The sequence below is a fragment of the Bubalus bubalis genome, chromosome 2, assembly GCF_019923935.1.
Source record: "Bubalus bubalis isolate 160015118507 breed Murrah chromosome 2, NDDB_SH_1, whole genome shotgun sequence".
Classification (NCBI taxonomy): domain Eukaryota; kingdom Metazoa; phylum Chordata; class Mammalia; order Artiodactyla; family Bovidae; genus Bubalus; species Bubalus bubalis.
Window position 1 is genome coordinate 70199595 of NC_059158.1, and position 17478 is coordinate 70217072.

Genomic DNA, 17478 nt, shown 5'->3' on the forward strand with positions numbered 1-17478 from the left:
GTCAATAGTCTGCAATCAAAGAGCATGATTATTGAACTGGATTTGCTTACAAAAATGTAAATGACTTGGTAAAGTAGTAATTGTTGTTAGTGCCAGTGAAACAATGTGGGAAACTTTACAACGGGGAATGTGAACTGTGTTTAAAAAAATACTCTTAAAAATAATGATAATCACTTGTCAATCAAATACACAGACAATCAGGATCCTAGCCGGAGTGCTCCTAGCTTTCAGTCTCAATGCCTATCAGAGGAATACCTAAGAGGTGATATTAATAGTTACCAAAGATCTTTTGAATATTATAAATCCTATTCATGGGTCAAGAGGTAGAGCCCCATTTCCATTTTTTTTTTAAACTTGCCCTATAGCACCTCTATGCCTCATTCAGTTGCATTTAGTGAGTTACCTTTTAGTGTTATGTCCTTGACTTTCATTAAAAGCTTCTACCAAAAATATCAACTTATAAATCAGTTCACTACATCTGCAAAAGATATATTATTAAATACTTTATGTTCTATATATCACTCAATACCCTCTCTGTAAAGTTGTACCTCATAAATTTTTAAAATTCAGCATTAAAAAAATTGCACTTCCCCAAGGAATTGGTATGCTTCCCTCTGTAGATTGACAATCATGTCTCTTCATTCTTTAACTTTTAGGAATCTCACCATCAAACATGATATAGTAAGTAGAGTTGCCTTTTTGGTATGTGAGCTTATGTTCTTCTTGACATGGTTTTAGTTTTCTACTCTGTTTTTATTTCTCTGAAAGGCATTCTTCATTTCTGTTTCTCTTTTGTCATATTTTACCTGATTTTGCTGAAATGCCTCAATTATTGGGGCAGGGGGGTGATGAAATGTAAAGTTTCTGGCCCAGGTTATCCTCTCCATGAGGAGTTCTGCTTTTATTGTTCCTTTCAGTGGCCTCCTCCATCTCTGAGTTCCTGAGCACTTAGTATCTTAATCAGTCATTTTTGGCTCTTCCCTTCCACTGTCTTTCCTTGAATTGTTACATAGCTCTCTTGTCTTTCCAATTAGTAAGGGAAGGATATTACCCTTTCCATAGCCTCCATAGTTATTGGTATATGGAAGACCCTCAAAAATAACTTGAGAACAAAAGATATGAGAGAGAAGAAGGGAGGAAGAGAGAAGGAACAGAATAAAACTCTGAAGTTAATGTAAAAAATACATTAAGCCTGTCAGGTAAAGGAATAAGTCTATTGGAAATGGAAACAATTATCTAGTAATAAGGAAAAGGCTTGGTTGGTTTAGCTTGAAGTTGGAAGAGAAGTTTTTATTTTTTTTTTTATTTATTTTATTGAAGTATAATACAATGTGTTACTTTCTGCTGTACAGCAAAATCATTCAGTCATACATACCTACTTTTCATATGCTTTTTCATTATGGTTTGTTACAGGATATTGAATATAGTTCCCTATGCTATACAGTAGGACCTGTCCTTTATCCATTCTATATATAATAGTTTGCATTTGCTAATCCCAAACTCCCAATCATCCCTCTTCCAACCACTGTTCCCTTGGCAATGACAAGTCTGTTCTCTCTGTCTGTGAGTCTCTTTCTGTTTCATAGAGTTCATTTGTGTCATATTTTAGATTCCACATGTGATATCATATGGTATCTGTAAGAAATTTTTATTATTGTCTCTATACAGGTAGGTTAGGTCAGAGTCGGGCAGGAAGCACATGCAACTCTGTAGCATAACTGAAGAGAGTTGAGTCAAGGGACTATTACAAGGTGTGGACAGGTTTGTGAGCACTAACCTTGGATGGTGAAGAGCCCTGGGAAAAGGCCAGCTAAAAACCCATGGGAAAGGAGCAGTTACCAGAAGCCAAAGAGTTTACCTGTAGGAAAGGGGTGCCCAGTAAGAGCATGGTCACAAGTAGGATAGGGCCAAACTACAGCCAGACAAGGATGGAGCCAAAGGAATACATACCCCAAACTCTCTCCTGCAAGTACATCCCAAGGATGGAAGGAGGTGGGCAGTGGATGCAAGGGCAGCCAAAGAATATTCACCATCCTGCCCTTTGCTTTCACAGTAAGGCTTGCTTCAGAAGGATTCTATGTTTATTAGGTGAGGAAATATGGGTGGAAGGGATGGTATCTGACTCGGAATTTAAAATAGATAGGGTAAAACAGAGGTAAAAAACCTACATCTCTTCAACAGACATACAAACACTTCAGAATTCCAAAAGAACATAAATCATCATTTAAGGTTCAAAGGGTCTTTAAAATACTTCAAAGCTCACTTTTATCTTTGAGATAGTGGAGATGCCTTCCGGGTCATTTTTAGGTTTTTGTCCCACACAGGCTCTTTTACTTTAGGAGAATCCATCCCTTAAATATCAACCATATTAAAAAATGAAAAATAATAGATGTTTATCCCCTGCCTAAAGGCTAAGAGTTCTGCCAAGAGAATGCACTGGTCATAGCAAACACCCTCTGCCAACAACACAAGAGAAGACTCTACACATGGACATCACCAGATGGTCGACACTGAAATCAGATTGATTATATTCTTTGCAGCCAAAGATGGAGAAGCTCTATACAATCAGCAAAAACAAGACCGGGAGCTGACTGTTGCTCGGATCATGAACTCCTCATTGCCAAATTCGTACTGAAATTGAAGAAAGTAGAGAAAACCACTAGACCATTCAGGTATGACCTAAATCAAATCCCTTATGATTATACAGTGGAAGTGAGAAATAGATTTAAGGGACTAGATCTGATAGACAGAGTGCCTGATGAACTATGGATGGAGGTTAGTGACATTGTACAGGAGACAGGAATCAAGATCATCCCCAAGAAAAAGAAATACAAAAAAGCAAAATGGCTTTCTGAGGAGGCCTTACAAATAGGTATGAAAAGAAGGGAAGCAAAAAGCAAAGGAGAAAAGGAAACATATACCCATTTGAATGCAGAGTTCCAAAGAATAGCAAGGAGAGATAAGAAAGTCTTCCTCAGCAATCAATGCAAAGAAATAGAGGAAAACAACAGAATGGGAAAGACTAGGGATGGCTTCAAGAAAATTAGGGATACCGAAGGAACATGTCATGCAAAGATGGGCTCAATAAAGGACAGAACTGGTATGGACCTAACAGAAGCAGAAGATATTAAGAAGAGGTAGCAAGAATACACAGAAGAACTGTACAAAAAAGATCTTCAGGACCAAGATAATCACTAAGGTGTAATCACTCGCCTACAGCCAGACATCCTGAATGTGAAGTCAAGTGGGCCTTAGAAAGCATCACTACAAACAATGCTAGTGGAAGTGATGGAATTCCAGATGAGCTATTTCAAATCCTGAAAGATGATGCTGTGAAAGTGCTGCACTCAATCAGCCAGCAAATTTGGAAAACTCAGCAGTGGCCACAGGACCGGAAAAGGTCAGTTTTCATTCCAATCCCAAAGAAAGGCAATGCCAAAGAATGCTCAAACTACTGCACAATTGCACTCATCATACAAGCTAGTAAAGTAATGCTTAAAATTCTCCAAGCCAGGCTTCAGCAATACGTGAACCGTGAACTTTCAGATGTTAAAGTTGGTTTTAAAAGGCAGAGGAACCAGAGATCAAATTGCCAACATCTGCTGGAACATTTAAAAGCAAGAGAGTTCCAGAAAAACATCTATTTCAGCTTTATTGACTATGCCAAAGCCTTTGACTGTATGGATCACAATAAACTCTGGGCATACCAGACCACCTGACCTGCCTCTTGAGAAACCTGTATGCAGGTCAGGAAGCAACAGTTAGAACTGGACATGGAACAACAGACTGGTTCCAAATAGGAAAAGGAGTATGTCAAGGCTGTATATTGTCACCCTGCTTATTTAACTTATATGTAGAGTACATCATGAGAAACACTGGGCTGGATGAAGCACAAGCTGAAATCAAGATTGCCAGGAGAAATATCAGTAACCTCAGATATGCAGATGACACCACCCTTATGGCAGAAAGTTAAGAAGAACTAAAAAGCCTCTTGATGAAAGTGAAAGACAAGGGTAAAAATGTTGGCTTAAAGCTCAACATTCAGAAAACTAAGATCATGGCATCCGGTCCCAGCACTTCATAGCAGATAGATGGAGAAACAGTGGAAACAGTGGCAGACTTTATTTTTCTGGGCTCCAAAATCACTGAAGATGGTGATTGCAGCCATGAAATTAAAAGACACTTACTCCTTGGGAGGAAAGTTATGACCAACCTAGATGGCATATTAAAAAGCAGAGACATTACTTTGCCAACAAAGGTCCGTCTAGTCAAGGCTGTGGTTTCTCTAGTGGTCATGTATGGATGAGAGTTGGACTATAAAGAAAGCTGATCACTGAAGAATGGATGCTTTTGAACTTTGGTGTTGGAGAAGACTCTTGAGAGTCCCCTGGACTGCAAGGAGTTCCAACCAGTCCATCCTAAATGAGATCAGTCCTGGGTGTTCATTGGAAGGACTGATGTTGAAGCTGTAACTCCAATACTTTGGCTACTTGATGTGAAGAGCTGACTCATTGGAAAAGACCCTGATGCTGGGAAAGATTGAAGACAGGAGGAGAATGGGATGACAGAGGATGAGATGGTTAGATGGCATCACTGACTCAATGAACTTGGGTTTTGGTGGACTCCGGGTGTTGGTGATGGACAGGGAGGCCTGGTGTGCTGTGGTTCATGGGGTTGCAAAGTGTCAGACATGACTGAGCGACTGAACTGAGACAGCATATTAAAAAGCAGAGACATTACTTTGCCAACAAAGGTCCATCTAGTCAAGGCTATGGTTTTTCCAGTGGTCATGTATGGATGTGAGAGTTGGACTATAAAGAAAGCTGAGTGCAGAAGAATTGATGCTTTTGAACTGTGGTGTTAGAGAAGACTTTTGAGAGTCCCTTGGACTGCAAGGAGATCAAAACAGTCCATCCTAAAGGAGATCAGTCCTGAGTATTCATTGGAAAGACTGATATTGAAGCTGAAACTCCAGTACTTTGGCCACCTGATGAAAAGAGCTGACTCATGTGAAAAGACCCTGATGCTGGGAAAGATTGAGGACAGGAGGAGAAGGGGATGACAGAGGATGAGATGGTTGGATGGCATCACCGACTCGATGGACATGAGTTTGGGTGAACTCCGGGAGTTGGTGATGGACAGGAAGGCCTGGCCTGCTGTGGTTCATGGGGTTGCAAAGAGTTGGACATGACTGAGTGACTGAAATGAACTGATCACTTGCCAACAAAAAAAGACATGTTAACTACTAAAATGCAGAGCCAATATTTCTTTTTTTTTTTTTTTGGTAGGCATGTGATAAACATCTATTATTTTTCATTTTTGCAATGTTTTTTGGAACAAAACTTATTTTTCATCTCCAAAGACATTTTTGGCCCCCAAAGAGCCCTTAATCCTTAGGTCTGTGCCTGCAGTAGTTACTGGATAAAATAAGCTTATCTCTTTTTGGTGTATGTAAAGCTTATTATTTGACAATAATATCACCACCTGTGAGCATCTGCTTGTGGTTGGATTTGATCTGGTTTAAGGTTTCCTGTGCCAAGTTTCCAGAAACCCAGCTGATTTCTTCTTTAAGATACCAGAAGTTCTTGAGTTTTGCTTTAATTCCACATATAAATGTCATGTCACCTTCTGAGATCCTTCAGGGAAAGACAAGATGTGTTTCTATGAGCTAACTTTTAGATTTTTCAAAGATTCCTTGGAGAACACTATTTTGGATATTCAGCTGGGTAGATAATGTATTAAATTAATATTACCAAGCACAGAAATGATTTTCTTTTATGTCATGGTTGGCAGCAGCAAACAAACTAAATGCTTATAATCTGTCACATTCTCACTGTCCTGAACCCTGTCATGTTCATTCTGTCATTTAATCTTCCCCCCAAACCCTTTGAAGTAGATATTATAATCCCCAATTTACAACTGACAAATCTGAGACTCTGAGATTCAAGCGAGCTGCCTAAGCCCGTGTAGGGTGAGAGTAAAATGCCACACGTCCCTGGAGTCAGGGCTATCAAGAAACACAATAACTTTTTGATCTTTCTTATTTTGATAGAAGTGCCACACGTGTCTAAAATAAACTTTTTGTACTTAAGTTGCCATTAAATGTGTGCATGACTATTAGCACACCTGTAAACAATTGTAGAAAGCCAGTTAATTCAGTCTTACTCCTAAAGCAATTGTAACTGCTGCTGCTGCTAGGTCGCTTCAGTCGTGTCCAACTCTGTGCGATCCCATAGACGGCAGCCCACCAGGCTCCCCCGTCCCTGGGATTCTCCAGGCAAGAACACTGGAGTGGGTTGCCATTTCCTTCTCCAATGCATGAAAGTGAAAAGTGAAAGTGAAGTGGCTCAGTCGTGTCCGACTCTTAGCGACCCCATGGACTACAGCCCACCAGGCTTCTCCGTCCATGGGATTTTCCAGGCAAGAGTACTGCAGTGGGTTGCCATTGTCTCCTCTGTCCATGGGATTTTCCAGGCAAGAGTACTGGAGTGGGTTGCCATTGCCTTCTCCAGCAATGGTAACTAGAGGTAGTAAAATATCAGACAGAGAAGTCTGGAATTTCAAGCAGCACTTCCTTGCTCCCATGTCTCTGCTGTAGCTTTGCCTGCCTTTGTAATTCAAGGACCACAGATCTTAATCCATCAGAATGGGTTGTTTGGGTCAGCACATTCTTTCCTATGCAATTCCTGAATTTGCTTTTCTACTTTTTTATGTAAAAATAGCTCAATGATAAGCCTATATTTCAACTTTGAAACACTTTATGAGTGGAAGGGACTTTATAGATCTCCTATTACTAGATATTACTGTGCTTGCTAAAATGCAGACTCCTTGAGAGTAGAGATTCTGTCGCACACATTGCTATAATCCCAGTGCCTGAGTTGTGTTTAATACAGTAAGAACACACACACACACAAATTTAATGGATTATAAGAGACATCAGTTTTACTCTTTTCTGTCAGAAATGACTCTTACATTAGCCTTAAAAACTGTACTCATTTCTCAAATAACCCCCAGTAAGTCCTTCCTTTGGTAACTTGTCCTATGGAGTATAAATAAAGTCTGACAACAACCACAGTGTGTAGATGGAGATACTACCTGAGTTTTACACACATCCTAGTCCAGGTTTCAGTTGTAGAATACTTAGAATTTATTAGGAGTTTATATGGACCATAATCTCCAAAAGTACAGGAACCAGAACTTCTTGTTGGTCAACACTGTTTAGCCATCGTCTAGCACAATGCCTGGCAAAAGTCACCACTCAACAAGCAATGTTTGTTGAGTAAATAAGCAATGATAGAATCCCAAATTATAATAATTTAGCACATTATTCAGCACTGAGCATATACTTAATTATTTATTGAGTAACCTTGACTATAATGTTCAAAAAGCGAATCACCCCACGCATTCCAAAACTAAGTAGGCATTATATTTGAATTATCAGCTGTTTTGGCTTATCTTTGGGACTCCTCTCCACTGTTAGGGTGATAAATTAAGATCTTACTGCATCAGCAAGCTCCCCCAATCTGAGTAGTATTTAGTTTCCACTGGGATAGCTTACTATATTACAACTATGGAAGATTTCATTTTAAAACTAATGCTTACCATAATACCATGTATTGTCCACTGTTGTTCACTAATCCAATAACATGGCCTCTTGCCAGAGTAGTAAATTAGCTCTTTACCTACTGGTCTCTTCTTCCTTTCCTTTCCTTCTTTTCTTCCTTCCTTCTTAGCTCTGAATGTCATATAAGGATGGACATGCCAAAAGGCAAGTATCTTGATAATGCTGCAAAGTCTAAAAACATCCAACAACAGTGAATAGATAAGCACCTTTGGAAAACACCTGACCTTACGTCTATAATATATATGGTCCACTTTCCCCGCTCTTGAACTCTCAGTTTTGCACCAGGTCAAAATGACATACACTTCAAGATTCTATTTATTCACTCCCTCTAATTCCCATAAGAATTAAAGTGGTTTGATTTTGGTTCTAGCAAACCTAACAACACATTAACATGCTTCACATTAGGTCAAGTGAATCTAAGAGCGTATATACATACACAGACTCACCATACACACACAGGCACAAACACATTTTAAACAGATAACCAGCTGGTGAACACTGCAAATCAGAACGATCACATGACATTTCTAGTCTTGCTTTGCTTTATGACTGGCCAGTTTCCTGTAACATAGTCTGTAATTGGGAATTATATGTAACATGAAACTAGTTATTTCTGAATAAAGCAGTCAAACAGGATTTTGGCAGATAGCATCTATAGTGGGAAAAGTAATACCAGCAATATGGATATCATCGCTTAAGAAAATAAGACAAATGTTTAAATATGTCACCTTGTCTATATAACTATATTACATAAGTTGTCCAGTATATTTTAGTGCTGTTTTGTGTTAATAAGTTCAAATGTGTTAGTCACTCAGTCGTGTGCGACTCTTTGTGATCCCGTGGACTGTAGACCGCCAGGCTCCTCTCTCCATGGAACTCTCCAGATAAGAACACTGGAGTAGGTAGCCATTCCCTTCTCCAGGGGATCTTCCCAGCCCAAAGACTGAACCTGGGTCTCCTGCATTGCAGGCAGATTCTTTCCTTTCTGAGCCACCAGGGAAGCCCTGTTAATAAGTTAATCACAACTCAGGAAGTTGAAAAATCTAATGCATGGCCTTCCACAGCAGGGGACATTTTAATTACAGACATAAACTTAACTTAAAATTTAAAATTTTAGTCTATTTTATTAAGAAAAGTCTTTTTTATTATCAACAAGACAATTTTCTTCCCTTTTAGTGAAGCTTTACAAATCTCTCAGCTGAACTATTATAAAGCTCTTTTGGTATGCTCTTTTGTATTTGAAATATCTCTTGCTTGAAATTAAATTCAGTCTTAAAATAGCAACTATATCATCTCCTAACTACTTCCCATTAGTAACAGCAAACTCCAGAGATTAGTAAGGCAGCTTTCATGTGCCTGAAAAAGAATCCTATGGATGATTTAAACAAAACACTTGGCTACTCAGTAAGGATCAGTGCATGTATATTTGTAAATATTAATGCCAGAAAAAAAAGGAATCTGAAAAAAGAAATCATTACAATGTACAGGCTAAGCTTAAGCCAGGTTCAGATTTTGTCTTTCAACTGTTATTTCTTGCAGGGCTGTAACACACAGCTCATTAACACTGGCCTAACTCTGCAAAGCACAAGTAGGTTCTGGAGAAGATAGCATAAATTAACTCTCTTCATTGCTGAGGTTTTTAGACACTGATTCTTTAAAAAAAAAAAAAAAAGGGTGAAGTCTTATGCATGAGATAAACTCCCTCATCTGTTTGTGATGATTGACAGGTCCATTTGGTTGATCGTAAGGGGGAAGGGAACAGGCACCGGACCTGACTCAGGGCAGAGCCCTCAGGTTTGGTTTTGTATAATTGCCCTCAAGTGTTTTCTATTGTTAAAAATTCTCCTCGGACTCATATTTTCAGATAGTATCATGGGCGACAAGGGCTCTTCCCCAGGCCTCAACAGAGTTATTCTTTAAGTACGGTTGTTTCCTTGGTAAAGCCCCTTTTGAGATGCTAAACTTAGCACTGCCAATCAGAAGAACAGGTGGTCTGGGCCACTACCAAATAGGCCCCGCTCCCATCATGCTTTCCTCGGAAAGCCAATCAGCCGGCGCCCTGCCCTGAGACGTGGGGCTGGCAGCAGATGTGGCAAATATAAGACCCGACCCGCCCCTGGATCTTGAGCAGTCGTGCATTCCCAGCCTCGCCTCGGGTGTAGGGATTGCATAGAAAAGCAAAACTACACAGTCGTGACTGTGTAGTTTTGTTTTTAAGTTAGAGGCTCACCGATTCATGTTGGAGATGGTCGAAAAAACCAACTCTAAATAGGACGTCGTTTCAGAAGCAACCTTGGGCTTAGTCCCACCCTTTTTGGGCACTCCTGAGAAATCAGGTGAGCAGCATCTTTTCTTTCTTATTCGTAGAGGCCCGTCCTTATTAGTTTCTAGTTCCCTACTAGCTTTGTGTGCTCAATGCCTATAAAGGTGTTTGTCGGACTACTTGGTGCTATCCACTCTGCTTTTAACTTCTGTTTTAAAATATGTGAACGCTTTTCTTTAAAAAGTTCAACGTTTTAGCATATCAGCAGTTAGTGATTCAAATTGTTTAAAAGTATTTAATTCTCAAAGTATTAAAAGTTGATGTCTGAAATGATGTAAAATGTTTGCTTCTTTTATAGACTTTTTTTTGTTAAGAATGTTCAAGGTTATATTACTCAGTGATAAAGTGAGACACACCAAGAATAGCTCTGATAAAATGCATGTGGTATCAGCTACACCCGATGACTTTTTAAGGGAATCAACTGCTGAGGTATCAGTTGCAGCGCGGTGACAGAACACTTGCCTGCTGTCAGTCATCTGCTGAAGAGTTTATTTTGGGAGCATGACATTTTAGATGCCTACCTTCAGCCCTAATTAGACAAAGGTCTCTCAAGACCAAGTGCTAAAGCAACAAATTTACCTAAATGATGGGAATAGAAGACCCCTTTAGGTCAGTTAATTGCAATGTATTTAGAAATTTTGAAAACAAGAAGAGCTATATAATTGTTTTCTAAAACACTCAGAATTTCATTATGTGTTTTAATTTAACTCATTATCAAATTATATGATATGAAATAAATGTTTGATGTTAAGGGCAAGAAGTAGTGTTTTAGAGGCTTATTTCAAATTATGCCTTGATTTCTCATATTCCTGAAATTAGATGACTAACTGTAAATGCCTATAAATATATAAGTATATAAATGGTACAAGAATACAGCTATTTTTAGAAGATGCACTCACTTGGAAACAGAAAAAGTGAGCCACAAAAAATTGTTTTTGTGTCCTAAAGAGAATATGCTACACTAAGGAATTCTTGGCAATAGTTAAAAAAAAAAAAAAAAACTTTTGGATATTATCAGAATCTTTCAAATATAAATGTTATTATCTCAGAATTCTAGTTTTATTTTCTTTTTAACTCAAGTAAAAAGTTACAAGACAGTAATTATGACTAGAAAAAGTATTGCTCCATAAGCTTTTAATTAATACAGAATTGTATGAACAGTAGCAGTGAAACAGTTGACAGCTGAGAATCTGCTTTTTATGTCAGAATAGTGGAATAGTGACGTTGAATAAGAAGGTGTTTATACATCAGAAAATGCTTCTCATAATCTAAAACTAATAGGCAAAATACTTTCTTGCACTTAAGAAAAGAACTTAACTGCCAGTTTCATGTTATTTTCTTTGATTTTTTTTTTTAATATTTGTGCTATAAAAGCATAGGTGCTTTCACTTCAGCTACACTTCACTCAGCCTTCCATTTTTGCATTCTGGACATTTGTTCTTTATTAAGAACTCAAGTCAGTATTTTTCAGATCTGTAATAAATTTTGGCCTACTCAGTTAAATTTAAACTTTGTGAATATTTACTTCAGCAGTAGCAACATTTAGTGAGCAATTACAATATGAGGAAATATTAAGAAATAAAAAGCACAGTATGCTGTCTACAGAGGGTTTGTGCTTAGTTGACAAAGCTTTCCAAAACTTTTCAGATAAGGAAAGAAATTATAAAGTTTAAACTTTTAGTTTTGGTTATGATTTCAAACATTTACCTGGATTACTTAGATTCATAATGCCTGAATCTGTGTCAACTTTGTAAATAACAGTGTGTGAAAAATACTGGGAGGAAGGACATTTTAAAAAAATAATTCCTTCAGACATTGATGGGATGCAAAGATTCATTTTATACTTTTCACACGTTTGCTTTTATTTGTCATGATCCCTAGTTTCCTCCAGCTTTCCCTTTCTCCTGACTCTCTCCCAGGTTTCTCACCTTTCATAAGACTGAACTGCCCTCTTTGACCACTAGCATACATTCCTTGCTCTGCTCTCTTCAATTTTTTTCCTCCATCTCCCCTTAGACTTGCTTACTCTGTTAAGCTGCAGATCAACTCAGAAGCCAAATTCAAGCCACCAAAGAGAACACTCTGGGCCCACAGATGATCTGAGAAGCAACCCATTTGGAAAATGTGTGTTTTTGCCGTCGACAGAGTAGCTCCAGAATGGCCCTCAGTTGTGACCCTCTAACTTCTTTTCTCTTCCTTTCCAGAGTGCCTGAAAAGATGGCAACTCAAGCACCGACGTTTACGCAGCCGTTACAAAGTGTTGTGGTACTGGAGGGTAGTACCGCAACCTTTGAGGCTCACATTAGTGGTAAGCTCACACATTCGCATGTTCCTCTGTCTTCTGTGCCTCCTCTCTGTTAACTTTTTTGTAGGAGTCAACATTAAGCCTAAGCCTTGCTTTCACTTTGTGAAATTGGCCCAACTCTATGGAAGGGTCATTATAAGAGTATACCATTCCCAGAGTGCTGACAAAATCTGACAGTATAATGGTTAGAAAATGTTTTATGCATATTTATAATTCCACAAAGCAAAATAATTAGCATTGGATTAAAACCGTTGTCAGAATCCAGCTTCTGAGTAGGACCAAATTTGGTCATTCTATATTTGGATTCAGCTGCAGAGCCAGACTGGAAGCCAAGTACTCCGGACTGATAGGGGCCGGTCATGGAGCTACCGGGCGAGCAGCCTGGTGCTGACTGTTCCGTGTGCCTGAGCCTCTGTGGTTTCACATGGAAAATCACAAGACCACTGACTTCTCTCAAAGGCAGAACTTTCAATGATGAGCTAACTCCTAAGTATTTCATTCTTTTATTCTCAATCTCTAGTCAGTGAAAAGATTTTCCAGTCATTTTGAAATGAAACTCCAAAATAATATATGACACTCGTTTCACGTATTAAAAAGAAACAAACACTAACCCTAGAATTATATTTAATAGAAAGTTCTTTTGTCTCATTTTTCCCCCCTTCTTTTTCTTCTTTATAACTCAATTAAAGGATGATTTTGAAAATGGAAGATTTCTGGGACCTGTCATCATGTGACAGAATGGTGGTAGTCTATGAACCATATTGTAAATAATCTGAATTATTTAATCCACATTTTCTCCTTTTGTAATATAATTGGTTATGTAAGATTATATGAATTAAAAGTTGGAGATGCTTGATGCACCTCCATGGTGCATGGGTCCTCTTTTTTTTTTTAACTTTATGGCTTATAATAAAGATATAAAATAAGATTTCCTTTTCCTTTCTCTTTCCACATTTTGTTTTATATTTTATGTGCCAATCTTATTCATAACTGGGTAACACTTTTATAGTACACAAATACCGTATGTGATATTTTGACATATCATATGATTTGACATAAATATCATAATCATTCTTCGGTTTCCCATTCAATTCTTCTCATACGTGACAAACTCTGACTGACTTCCAAATAATTTGCTTATTCATCTTGTAACACTCAGTAACTCTTGAACAAGCAAATCGCATATAGCTTCACTGGGAAGTTCACCTGCTTGTGGAGTAATGGAATCTGGCTTCCTCATAAGCTTCTTGTTCCTTCACACTTTATGCTAATAGAATTCTTAGGAAAACACCACTGAAAATATTTGACACCCATGAATTCATCAAATAAACTATTCACTCGGCCACAATGAGAGATTGACTAATGTAAAGACAACAAGATAAACTTTCTCTTGCTCATCTTCACTTCCTCAGTTGAAAGAGATCATCCGCCTTCATGCCAAAGGCAGAGTAAACCATGCTCTGAATTTGCCTCATGTTTCTGAATGCAGAATTTTAGTATATTTAAAACATCCAACCGCATACATGTAGTCCCTAGTGCCACGATCCATGGTGGGTAAAGAGAACTGTACTTTTTTACCTGCAACTCCAAGTATCCATGTTGTTCTGAAAGACTGGGTTCAGCTTCGTCTCTTACTGTATGAGCATGGCATTTTTACTGAAGCGCGTTTGAAAGGCAGGAGAGGTCAGGCAGACTGTGTCCCCGTAACCGCAGAGGAGGTAAAGAGATGAGCGTGTCCTCTTGTGCCTGTTAAGCTGAACTTTCAGATCCCTTTACTGCTTTTGTTCTTTATTTGTTTTTGATGAGGACAGCAGTCACTTTTTTTCTCAGAATTTCCTTGGCTCTTCACCTTAATAAATCTTTTATGATTTTAATGCTGTCTATTAAATCGTCTTAGACAGACCCCTGGGCAGGAGGGCAGGTGATGGCAGTTCTAGCCCTCTGTGTGCCACTGCCCGCTGAGGGACCGTGAAAGAATTATTGAGGTTTTTTTTGGCCTCAGTTTCCTCCCCTGTAAAATGAAGGTGCTGGCCTCTGTGTGAACCCACAGACCTTCCTAATGGTCTGCAACTTTGTACTTTTCTCACACAGCTGTCAAATTTTCACAGTCATGGAATAGCATAACACTCTGGATCGCTTTTGTGGTTTAAGATAAGGGAGTGGACATAACGGGACAGAATGGAGGGCTTGGCAGTGCCCCAGACATAAAGATGAATTCTTTGTTTCCTAGGTTTCCCAGTTCCTGAGGTGAGCTGGTTTAGGGATGGCCAGGTGATTTCTACTTCCACTCTGCCCGGCGTGCAGATCTCCTTTAGCGATGGCCGCGCTAGACTGACGATCCCCGCCGTGACAAAAGCCAACAGTGGACGATACTCCCTGAGAGCCACCAATGGATCTGGACAAGCGACTAGTACTGCTGAGCTTCTCGTGACAGGTAGGCAGGAGGGGTCCTGGCCATCCCCTAAAACACGCCGCCCGGAAGGCCTCTCCAGGACCTGGGGTGGGGGTTGTCCACCAAAAACTAGTGAGAGCACAAGCAGCTGGAATCCAGAGCAGGGCTCCCCGGACGCTGCATTGACAGCAAAGTTGTTTGTCTTGTGGAATTTAATTTTCCTCAAAAAGTGGCTGAGAACGACTTCCTTTATGCATGTATCAAGCACCTAAAAGTAGGCTAAGGACATGTTAAAAATTGTGTTCTGAGCAAGTAGAAAGGCTTGGAGCCTTGTGTACGCAGCTACTAAGGAAATATGCGTATCTCCAAGAATTCCCACTTTAACAGGCACCTGCGATTCTGACGCTAGTGGTCCACAGCCTACCCATTTAAGAAGTACTGCTCTAGGCTATGGTGTTTAATAATTCTTCATTTACTTTCTATTTCTACAAAAAATTGCACTGTAAGCATAGAAAAAGGGCAAATTTATGATTCAAGTGCATGACACAGTTTCCCCATAAAAGTTACCACCCAATCTTTATGGCCCCTGTCATTCTTCTCCATCCTTTATTTTGTAAGATATCAATACGCAGAACATCACACTACTTTACATGTTACAGAACAATATCTTTCATGAACTACATAGCATTACATATGTTTATCCAATAAACTATGTATTTAGCACTGTTTAAGTATAGGGCTATCATTGACCAAAACAGAAGGAACATCAGGTATGAACTTTAACTTTTATCCAGAAAATTCAGAAGGGACAATGCACAAGGTTGACAGCATCTGCTATTGTTTATTACTCAAAAACATGTCAAAATTAATCCCACTCACCATTCACATTTATTTTATTAAAAACTTCCAACATAATTTTAAAAATCCGCTTTCTGTAGCATAACTAACATTAAAGCATGTCATTGTTTGGATTAACATTTTAAATGCAAGTAAATATTTGAGTTACTTGAATATTGATTAAGTTGGAACCAATTTAGGGTTTTATATTTAAATTAAAATGTAATGATTCTGTAAGTTATGGGTACATCCAGCAAACCAACCATTGGAATTTATTTTAATGCAACCTACTGAAATATGTAAAGTTACCTTAACATATTAAAAAGTGCTGGATGTGAAGTTGGGAGTAACTGGTGGAAAAATTCCCTAAAAATATAATAACATGATAACATTTTTAAAATGTGGTGACCTAGAACAGCTAAACAAAACAATAAAGTATGGTGGTGGGTGCCCTCTGCCACCTCCTGGCTCCACGCTTGCGGTCATCTGATGGATGAGCTGGGCTCAAGGACAGTCAAGGATGTTTGAGTCAGCGAGTCATGACCTGGTTTCGGAAACAAAGCTGTGATTACTTAAAAATAGCTTGTTGGGAGTACCCCCACTGGCACTGGTCCTGATTTTCTACCCTTCTGCTGCAGCGGAGACAGCGCCACCCAACTTCACGCAACGGCTGCAGAGCATGACTGTGAGACAAGGAAGCCAAGTGCGACTCCAAGTGCGAGTGACTGGAATCCCTGCACCTGTGGTGAGGTTCTACCGGGACGGAGCCGAAATCCAGAGCTCCCTTGATTTTCAAATTTCACAAGAAGGAGAACTCTACAGCTTACTGATTGCAGAAGCATACCCAGAAGACTCTGGCACCTATTCAGTAAATGCAACCAATAGCGTTGGAAGAGCTACTTCCACTGCCGAATTACTGGTTCAAGGTATGCCCCGGAGGTCGAGGAACAGGAGGCGGGAGAGGGGACATTTAGGACCGAGTGGGACCAGGGGTCCACCTGCCTCCCCTCTGAGGTCATGGAATACTGTGAGCTGAAATCAAAGCTGGCTTTCCAATACCCATGAAAAGGAGGAGTTTAGAATCACTGAAGCAATCTGTAATTTTTAACGCCACTAGAAATTGGAAAGTTTTTCAGTTAAGTCATCTACATTTTCAAATTATTGGCAAATAATGAAACTTTTCAAAAGGATTCTAAGCAAACTCATATCTAATAATAAATATTTTCATTGTTTAAACCTAATTTCTATTTATACAAAATCAAAATCTTACTGCAATTTTCCCCATTGGGATACCTAGAAAATCCTATTGACTTTGTAGTCAGAATTAACATAACCCCTTTAAAACTGGGTCCTTGTGCTCCCTCCTAAATATTTGTCTTTGCCTTCCTACAGGTGAAGAAGTAGTACCCGCTAAAAGGACAAAGACAATTGTTTCGACTGCTCAGATTTCAGAAACACGACAAACTCGAATTGAAAAGGTTTTCTTGAAATATATACTATATATACTGCCTTTTAAATTGTTGCGTCGCCAACTATTTCTCCTCACCATGGTCTTTGTTTTTCTCTTTGCAGAAGATTGAGGCCCACTTTGATGCCAGATCAATTGCAGCAGTTGAGATGGTCATAGATGGTGCCGCTGGGCAACAGCTGCCACATAAAACACCTCCCAGGATACCTCCTAAACCAAAATCAAGGTCTCCCACACCACCATCCATTGCTGCCAAAGCACAGTTGGCTCGACAGCAGTCCCCATCGCCGATAAGACACTCCCCTTCCCCTGTCAGACATGTGCGGGCACCGACTCCATCTCCTGTCAGGTAAAGCCTTTTAAGAGCGATCAGGTCATTATGCATTTTAATTAGGTTTAATCTGATAAGAAGAGATGTAAAAGGAAGGAATAAGGAATGTTGTGTGTGATAAAAAGAGTTAAACCAAAAAGATATCGTTTATGATTTTCACAAATCTTTACTGTCCATGGGTAAATTGGAAAACTTTAT

General features: G+C 39.2%; 1 protein-coding gene across 50 annotated transcripts in view; it reads left to right on the plus strand.

The window, feature by feature from the left end:
- Positions 1–9729: 9729 nt before the first annotated feature.
- The window catches only part of TTN (titin), a 276641-nt gene continuing 268892 nt past the window's right edge, over positions 9730–17478 (plus strand). For 44 of the 50 annotated variants that reach the window (XM_045163719.1, XM_045163748.1, XM_045163734.1 and 41 more), the window contains exons 1-6: positions 9730–9960; positions 12152–12255; positions 14483–14686; positions 16120–16407; positions 16874–16959; positions 17054–17298. In XM_045163719.1, coding sequence (XP_045019654.1) covers positions 12165–12255; positions 14483–14686; positions 16120–16407; positions 16874–16959; positions 17054–17298 — 914 coding nt within the window. In that variant the 5' untranslated portion in view covers positions 9730–9960; positions 12152–12164. The remainder of the gene's footprint in view (positions 9961–12151; positions 12256–14482; positions 14687–16119; positions 16408–16873; positions 16960–17053; positions 17299–17478) is intronic. The other 6 variants (XM_045163775.1, XM_045163776.1, XM_045163777.1 and 3 more) reach the window with 1 other exon arrangement.